Source organism: Babylonia areolata, chromosome 29, assembly GCF_041734735.1.
Source record: "Babylonia areolata isolate BAREFJ2019XMU chromosome 29, ASM4173473v1, whole genome shotgun sequence".
In the NCBI taxonomy this organism is placed as follows: domain Eukaryota; kingdom Metazoa; phylum Mollusca; class Gastropoda; order Neogastropoda; family Buccinidae; genus Babylonia; species Babylonia areolata.
Window position 1 is genome coordinate 33828812 of NC_134904.1, and position 10000 is coordinate 33838811.

Below are 10000 nucleotides of genomic sequence, written 5' to 3' on the forward strand. Positions count from 1 at the left end.
TCGTCATGGGGGTCCTGTCATATGACATCATCATCCACTTAACTGTCTGAAACAACCACCACACTCTCCTTCCCCACCCCCACCCCCCTCACCATCTCCACAAGCAAAACTTGAATCAAACTGGGACACTTCTGTCATGATGAAGAATCAGGTCGCAACTGAATCGAATGTTTACAAACATTTCAAACACACTTTAATAATAATAATAATAATACTTATATAGCGCTGAATCTTGTGCATAGACAAATCCAAGCGCTTTCGCACCAGTCATTCTCACGCACGCATAACTCTAAAACTGTCATTAACAATCAGAAGCTGAGAGATCTTTGCTTAAAACTGAAAAAAAAAAACCCCAGAAGTTCTTTTATATTGTTGTTGATGCTGCCCCATCATCCACACGTGTTCAGCGACGAACATTATCCCCATGCCACAGTTCCCTACACATCGCCACACCCAGGTTCGTCTGCCACAGTCCCAATGCTGGCAGTCCACATGGATGTCAGGTCACTGAGCTAAAACACTTTGTCTGACCATGTTTTGGTGATCATCCTGTTATCATCTTGTGGACAGACACACACACACACACACCCCTCTCCCCTCATCATCCTATGCCAAGCCCTGTATACAGCGAGGATGAATGCATTGCCCCTATGGCCATAAAAGGCTGTGGGATCTTTAATCATTACGATTATTATCATCATTTGTCTTTAGTAACTTAAGTCAACACTGTGACATTATTATTATTATTATTATTACTACTACTACCTTTTTTATATTATAATTATTATTTATTTATTTATGTACGCTTATCTATTATTCATTCACCTTTTTTTTTCTTTTTTTTTTCTCAAGGCCTGACTAAGCGCGTTGGGTTACGCTGCTGGTCAGGCATCTGCTTGGCAGATGTGGTGTAGCGTATATGGATTTGTCCGAACGCAGTGACGCCTCCTTGAGCTACTGAAACTGTGAAACTGAAACTGGACAGAGAAGCAGACATGAAGAACGATAATGTATCGTATTGGATTGGATTCTGTTGTAACGTGTGTTGTACTGTATTGTAGTATACTGCTGTTTTGTCACATTAGATGTATCTGTGTGAAACTGGGGCTGCTGTCCCCCAGGGGGGAAGCATGTCACCATAGATCATCAACAACCTTTTTTTCGTTTTTCTTCCTTCTTTTCTTCCTTTTTTTTCTGTCTGCAGGTTCGTCTGTTTTCCTATCATAGTGGACTGATTTTTCTATGGAATTTTGCCAGGGACAACCCGTTCATTGCTGTTGCTTCTTTGATGTGCGCAAAGCGTGCGTTTTCACATGGGACCTCAGTTTCTTGTCTCATCTGAAGGACTTGCTGCTAATAACTCGTTCTATCCCACAGCTATGTCCCTGCTACAACTCCCCTGGACCAGCACTACAAGAGACCACTACAGAAAAAAACACAGAGTAGTTCACTGAAACAGCAAAAAAAAAAATTGATGCAGATTTGTTGATTTAACTCACTCAGTACGGCCAGTCCTCTCTTCTCCTCTACACAGACCCCTCGGATGTCCAGTGGGTGTCTCAATGACCCAACCTTTAGCTTCCGTCTTCAGAATTGTGGTATTCTTTGTCAACATTCACGTCTTCAGTATAAGAGCCTTCCACTTGCAATATTTTGATGATGATAACTGGGGTGAAACGCTGTTAACGTCGTCTCTTTCGCCGTTCGTATGGAAAGAGTTAATCGTGTCGAACAAAGCATCGTTTTCATGCTTCTGAAATCCGTTAACGGTTCGGTTTAGAATGCCAAATTCACAAAGAAAAAATAATCAAAATCAGAAGTGTGTTAGTATGAGAATGCTCGTACCTTATTCAGCTCCATACGTCTGGAACAGTTTACCTCACGATCTTCGCCACTCTCCTTCATTTCAATCTTTCAAAACTGGTCTGAAAACGCTTTTTTTTTTGAGAACGCCTATCCATAGACCTTCCATACCTTTTCAGTTATAAGCCATGCAAACTCTCTCTCTATCTTTCGTTGTGTGTGCGTGCGTGTGTGTGTGTGTGTAATTATGTAATACATGTAGTCTCTGAATCTGTTTTATATTATTGTGCGCTAAATCATTATTTTTCTTCTTCTTTCTTTTGTGAGTTATTGCACGCGCGTGCGTGTGTGTGTGTTTGATGTTTATTGTAAAGCGCTTTGAGCTCTCTTTCTGGGAGGAAAACGCTCAACAAATGTCCATTATTATTATTATTATTACCTTGTCTACAGGGAAAATAATCATGCTACGATTTAACTCCTAGTTGGGTTTTACTCACCTATGGCTGCAGATAACAGCAAGGCGTAAGCTTTTAGAAAATGTATATCCATTCATGATTATGATCGTTTGTGTTTGTTTATTATTAATCAATATCTTTTTCCCTGTCTGAATTAGTGCCACCAGCTACAAACAAAGGGAGCAAAACAGAGCATGGCCTGGAATGAGTTAAAGGCAAAAAGACAGACCAGGAGGGAGACAGACAATAAAAAAAAAATTTTTTTAAAAGAAAAAGAAAAAAGAGGACGAGACAGAAACACTGACAGAACAAACGTCTACACACACGGACAGGCAGACAGACAGACGGACAGAAGGACTGACCATTTCCAGAGACCTGGAGAGGACTTGCAGGATGTCAAGCATAGTACTCAGCATGGTTCCACTCCACAGCAGATGTGGGAACCTGTTTTGCAGACACATACACACGCGCACGCACATACACACACACACCACATACATACTTACACAAACACACACGTACACACACACATACGCACACACACACCACACACATACAAGAATAAAATATATTTAATCTTTTGACCACTACGGGGGGCATGGAGGATATAAAGTACCATCACTGGTATTACACACCAAAAAGGAAATTTTCTATCTAAAATTACGTTTAAGTAACATACTTACCGTGACCCAACTAGTGCAGACTCCGGCAGGGGTCTGACATTCCTGTCCTGTGCAAACTACTGTCCGCCTATGCGGAGAAAACGAAAGTAGCTATGGCCGATAACCTCCCAGAAGTAGGTAACCTCCCCTTTGCCCCCCTGACTAGCGAATGTAAACAGCAATTAAAACAATGAAACTGGTGATAAAAACAATTAAGAAAAATCAACACTATAATACAGTCCTGTAACATTTCCCATTTTGATGACTTTCCCCACTTTCAAACACTTACACACACATGCACAAACACACATGTGTGTGGTTCATCCATTGGGATCGACGAGGACCATCTAGTCATCCTGGGGGTGGGTGGGTTGGGCTCTGTGGGTGCGCAGATGACTGGTCACACCAATCCGCGCCCGAAAGGTTCTGACGCAGTGTGGACAGGGGATGGTGGTGGCTGTCGGGGACTTGCTGGCACTGCTTTTCCTGGCCTGTCTGCGTTGCTCTGCTGCAGCGATTCTGTTGGCCTCACAGGATTTGGTGCCTTTGTGGACAGCTGAACGCCACTTTGGTCTGTCCATTGCATTCAGCTCCCATGTGTCGTGGCTGATGCTGAGGCCTTCAGAGAAGCTTTCAGAGTGTCTTTGAAGCGCTTCTTTTGGCCTCCATGGGAGAGCTTGCCATGTTGGAGTTCGTCATACAGCAGTTTCTTGGGGAGCCGGTGGTCTGGCATGCAAACTACATGGCCTGCCCAACGCAGCTGCGCCTGCATCAAGATGGTATAGATGCTGGGCAAGTTTGCATGAATGAGCACCTCTGTGTCAGGGATCTTCTCTTGCCACTTTATGCCGAGAAGTTTCCCGAGGCTGGTGGTGTGGAAGTGGTTCAGCTTTTTGACGTGGCGTTTGTAGACCGTCAATGATTCACATCCATAGAGCAGTGTGGTGAAAACTATGGCCTTGTATACTTTGAGCTTCGTCTCCAAACACACACACACACATACACATACACATGGTACAATATACTACACTTCCCATCATATTTGATTCAAGTTTTTTTTTTCTAATTTACTTGTACAGGACATACACATTTATAAAAACAACAACAACAACAACAACAACAAAAACAACAACAACAGAGCAGTAACAATGGAAACACACTGGCGACGGGCGCCATAGCCGAATGGTTAAAGCGTTGGACTTTCCATCTGAGGGTCCCGGGTTCGAATCACGGTGACGGCGCCTGGTGGGTAAAGGGTGGAGATTTTTACGATCTCCCAGGTCAACATATGTGCAGACCTGCCAGTGCCTGAACCCCCTTCGTGTGTATACGGCAAGCATAAGATCAAATACGCACATTAAAAATCCTGTAATCCATATCAGTGTTCAGTGGGTTATGGAAACAAGAACATACCCAGCATGCACACCCCCGAAAGCGGAGTATGGCTGCCTACATGGCGGGGTAAAAAACGGTCATACACGTAAAAAGCCCACTCGCGTATATACGAGTGAACGTGGGAGTTGAAGCCCACGAACGCAGAAGAAGAAGAAGAAGAAACAGACTGGCAGTGTCACTGAACAAGCCCAGAAAGGGCATCTGCTCAAGCAACCTAATTTCCTCCAAACTGCAGGGTAAAAAGAACTCGTTTTGATTTTCTGATTATTCCATCAGCGTCAACAATGCACAGCAACAGAAGCAAGCACCGGAAAGAGTATGGAAATCAGATCTGAAATGAAATGAAATTATGGTGCTTAGAGCCTCGCCGACCACTAAGGCCATCTCAAGGCTATCGCCGCGTTAATAACTACTACAAGGGTAAAAAAACAAACAAACAATTAAAACCGAGTCACCACTTCAAACTTTCCACTCCAAAGTTTAAAAAAAACTTCCAAAGTTTAAATCAGATCTGAAGCATCCAAACTGACACTGAAACCAAATGTAAAAAAGTAGCGTGATGTTACTGTTTCAAAGCTGTATGCAGTTTCAGTTTCAGTTTCTCAAAGAGGCATCAATGCGTTCGGACAAATCCATATTTGTATTTGTATTTGTATTCCTTTTTATCACAACAGATCCCTCTGTGTGAAATTCGGGCTGCTCTCCCCAGGGAGAGCGTGTCGCTATACTACTGCACCACCCATTTAAAAAATTTTTTTCCTGCGTGCAGTTTTTATTTGTTTTCTCTATCGAAGTGGATTTTTCTACAGAATTTTGCCAGTAACAACCCTTTTGTTGCCGTGGGTTCTTTTACATGCACTAAGTGCATGCTGCACACGGGACCTCAGTTTATCGTCTCATCCGAATGACTAGCGTCCAGACCAACACTCAAGGTAATGTGAAGGGGGAGAAAATATCAGCAGCTGAGCCGTGATTTGAACCAGCGCGCTCAGATTCTCTCGCTTCCTAGGCGGATGCGTTACCTCGAGGCCATCACTCCACTACACACCACATCTGCAAGGCAGATGCCAGACCAGCAGCACAACCCAAAATGCTTGTCAGGCACTGGGTCATGCATACAAATCTGTGTATTCATCACAGTGGATTTTGTCTACAGAATTTTACAAGATAACAACGCTTATGTTGCCATGGGTTCTTTTTCAGTGAGCAAACCGAGTGCTGCACATGAGACCTCAGTTTACTGTCTCATCTGATTGACCAGATGCTCAGTGTTTGATCTTCCAGTCAAACATGGAAAGGAGAGGGCAAGACAGGGATTCGAACCGAAGACCTTCATGGACACTGTACTGGCCACCTTCATGACAGGCGCAATAGCCGAGTGGTTAAAGCGTTGGACTGTCAGTCTGAGGGTCCCGGTTCGAATCATGGTGACGGCGCTTGGTGAGTAAAGGGTGGAGATTTTTATGATCTCCCAGGTCAACATATGTGCAGACCTGCTAGTGCCTGAACCCCCTTCGTGTGTATATGCAAGCAGAAGATCAAATACGCACGTTAAAGATCCTGTAATCCATGTCAGTGTTCGGTGGGTTATGGAAACGAGAACATACCCAGCATGCACACCCCCGAAAACGGAGTATGGCTGCCTACATGGCGGGGTAAAAATGGTCATACACATAAAAGCCCACTCGTGTGCATACGAGTGAACGCAGAAGAAGAAGAAGAAGGCCACCTTCCACCTCACAGGTGACACTTGAAACCAAACGTAAAGCAGCGTGACGTTAACTTTTTCAAAGCTATATCCAGCAAAACCGTCCAGCAAATATCCCGACTGACCTCTCGACCAGGAGCGACAGGAACTTGTCAGCCACACGGCGGATACTCTTGTTGGTGTGGTTGAACTGGATCAGCAGGTACTGGGCGTGGCTGTCGATCTCTTTTTCTCGCTCCTCTGTGCGGGGCTGTCCACAGGAACGCACAATGCTTTATCATTATTATCATCATTGATACCTACGTGCTTTACAAACACCGAGTCATTTGCACAACAGGCTGCCTACCTGGGCGAAGCTGAACGACAGCTTTCATTAGGTGGTTTTTATTTATTACCTGTGTCATTCAGTCAGGAAACGGGCGCAATAGCCGAGTGGTTAAAAGCGCTGGACTGTCAATCTGAGTGTCCCGGGTTCCAACCACGGTGACGGTGCCTGGTGGGTAAAAGGGTGGAGATTTTTTCCGATCTCCCAGGTTCAACATTATGTGCAGACCTGCTAGTGCCTGAACCCCCTTCGTGTGTATATGCAAGCAGAAGATCAAAGACGCACGTTAAAGATCCTGTAATCCATGTCAGCGTTTGGTGGGTTATGGAAACAAGAACATACCCAGCATGCACACCCCCGAAAACAGAGTATGGCTGCCTACATGGTGGGGTAAAAACGGTCATACACGTAAAAGCCCCCTCGTGTGCATACGAGTGAATGTGGGAGTTGCAGCCCACGAAGAAGAAGATTCAGTCAAGTTTCAGTCCCACATGAGCACACACACACACACACACACACACCCTCAAATGCATATTTCTACAAAATATTGCCATGGAAAACTCTTGTTGTTGTGGGCTCTTTTATATGCACAAAGAGAAAATAATTAAAACAAAAACAATACACAACAATCACAGTCATTCAGTATGTATCCATGACAAACATAAAATCCTTGGAAGTCAACTTGGAAGTAAACCACAAATACAATAATCAGAATCAAAAACATGCAGTAATCACAGAGGATAGGCTTAAAATATTACGATGTAAACATAAACAACATCTTCTCAACAGCATTCTAAATTGGGGTGTCACATTACGCACACATGTACACCAGCACACATTTTGGTTCTAGATTTCTCAGTTACACTTTGTGCATTGCCACCATTGTTTCATGCAATAATGCTGAACCCTTTTTTCTGTGAGAAATTAAAAACAATAATAATAATGACACAGTCTAAAAAACTGGTACTGGGTGTGATTGTCTTTTTATACAGACAGCCAACAGGAAAAAAAACAACAACACTTTTCCATGAAGAAGGGGTCCCATCGGCAGTTTGCAAGATTGTTTGCCACTGTACCGTCTCTGAGGCAGGCAGGCAATGGATACTGAACATGGCCCAGTTTTGAGTTCATTCTACTAGTTCCAACCCCTCCTCCCTACACCCCCCCACCCCCCCAAACCCCTAACACACAACTGTGATTTCAAACAAAACTAACTGACCTTGGCAGAAGCGACGTCCAGGAAAGTCTCGAAAGCCTTGTAAGCCAAGGCTTGAACACAGATCCACATGTCTGCAAGAACACACGCGGCAACCCAGTACTGTTAACTGTTGGCTATTACTCTGCTGAACAAGGCTGCAAGTTCATGTTCTGCTGAATGCTATATAAGCATCACTGTGCTGAGCGATACTGTGATTATCTGTTACTGTGCTGAACATTACTGTGATTATTTGACTGTTTACTTTGCTGGACAATAATGTCATTACTGATTGTTACTTTGCTAAACAATCATGTCATCATTTGATTTTGTACTTTGCTAAACAATAATGTCAGTATTTGACTGTTACTTTGCAAACAATAAAGCAATTATTTGATTTCTACTTTGCTAAGCAATACAGTAATCATGTTTTTTTTTCCTGAATATCACTGTAACTGCTTGAACATCACTTTGCTGAACATAACTAATTATCATTACTTCGCTAAGCATCACTGTTATTATTGGTTATAACTTTGTTTACCACTACTGTAATCATTTACTTGTTACTTTGCTAAACATTACTGTAATCATTTGTTTGATTATCATTTTTGCTTAACACTACTGTAAATATTCAATTGTTACTTTAGCTAAACATTACTGTGATCATTCGATTATTTCTTTTCTAAGCATTACTCTGTTTTATTTTTACTTTGCTGAACATTACTGTAATTGCTCACTATTTATTACTTAAATTGCTTACTTTTTTAAAATTTTTTTTTAAAACATTATTGTAATCGCTTGATTATTACTTTGCTAAACATCATTGTAATTATTCAATTGCTACTTTGTTCATCAGAACAGATGGTCATGGTCTGACATGGCTATCATACTTTGCTCCACATTACTGTAATCATTTCTTCATTATTTTGCTAAACATTATTGTGATCATTCAAACATCACTTTCTAATAATTACTGTGGCTGTTCAAATATCATTTTGCTTAACATTACTTTAACTGTTTGATTAGTACTTTACTGACCATCACTGTAACTGCTTGATCATTACTTTACTAAATGTGACTGTAACTGCGTGATCACCACTTTACTGAAGATTACTGAAATGGCCCATTAGCCAGCTAGGTCAGCCTGACCTCTGACTTGGCCCTGACACAGATCAAAATGGCAGCAATCCATCCATCACAGAATTTGCCAACAAGAAGTCTACCCAAGCCGCAATCCTTGAAGCTGACTGACTACCCGTATCACTTTTCTCTCCTTCAAATGCATCACAGCTGTCAGTTCCTACCGTCTTTGTCTTTGATGAGCATGTCGTTCTTCAGGTACTTGAAAAGACCATGGAACGCTTGGGGGTCCGAGGAGTATGTGATTCTGAAAAAGAAAAAAGAAAAAAAAAGAGGTGAAAATAATACAATCAGGACAATAACTATGTTCTGGCTTTCACCAGATAAAGATCATACTGAGTGGGGGTGACATCTGGGCATCTGGAGCAATCAGTATGAAAACCAAACTCCGCATATTCAATGTGAAGTCAATTCTGCTCTATGGATGCCAGACATGGCGGACAACACAGACGATGCAGCAGAAGATTCAGACAATCTTCAACACCTGTCTGAGGCGCATCTACAAGATCCGACGGCAGGAGAAGATCCGAAACGAAGATCTGTGGGAGCGAGCAGGACAGGAACCAGTGGCCAAGCAGATACTGCGGAGGAAGTGGGGCTGGATCGGACACACCCTCAGGAAGCCAGCGTCCAGCATCACACACCAAGCCCTGACCTGGACCCCGCAGGGAAAGAGAAAGAGAGGCTGGCCTCGCAACAGATGGAGGCGAGATACCGAGGCAGAGCTAAAGCAGCAAGGGACCAACTGGACTGGAATGGCCAGAACAGCCCAGAACAGAGTGTGATGGCGAGGGGTCGTCGATGGCCTATGCTCCACCAGGAGCGATGGGCAAAATGAATGAATGAATGAGTGGGGGTGGTCCTAGTATTCCATTCTTAACAGCAGAAAAAGAAAGAAAATAAGAGAAGAAATAAGACTTATCTTGCTGTAAATTCTCAGAAAACTGTCCAGTGCCTCTGGTTCGATTCCCAGCAGACAAGGATTTTTTTTTTTGGCCCGCAGCTGTCTTGTACCCGGAGTTGAGTGTGCCACTGGCTTAAATGGGAAGACTGGGACCACATAGTCGAGTATCATCCACTTCATGGATGAGTCTTTGGGTGTGTTGCACAAATTTCCTGACCAATGCTACAAGCGTTTGTATCTCTTGGACCTGGTTGATGCCAGGATATCATTATGAAAAGAAGCGTCAAGTACGGCTTTGTCACGTGGTCCTACAGTGGAGTGATGGCCTAGAGGTAACGCGTCCACCTAGGAAGCGAGAGAATCTCAGCGCGCTGGTTCGAATCACGGCTCAGCCGCCGATATTTTCTCCCCCT

The 10000-nt window shown here is 43.3% G+C and overlaps 1 protein-coding gene across 1 annotated transcript in view; it reads right to left on the reverse strand.

The window, feature by feature from the left end:
- Positions 1-10000, reverse strand: part of LOC143274653 (phosphatidylinositol 4-kinase alpha-like) — a 151098-nt gene that overhangs the window by 78172 nt on the left and 62926 nt on the right. The window contains exons 23-27 of the mRNA XM_076578525.1: positions 8848-8930; positions 7568-7638; positions 6149-6273; positions 2621-2702; positions 1-14 (exon numbers count right to left, since the gene is read on the reverse strand). The exon at positions 1-14 is cut by the window's left edge and continues 70 nt beyond it. Of these exons, the coding sequence (XP_076434640.1) occupies positions 1-14; positions 2621-2702; positions 6149-6273; positions 7568-7638; positions 8848-8930 (375 nt within the window). The remainder of the gene's footprint in view (positions 15-2620; positions 2703-6148; positions 6274-7567; positions 7639-8847; positions 8931-10000) is intronic.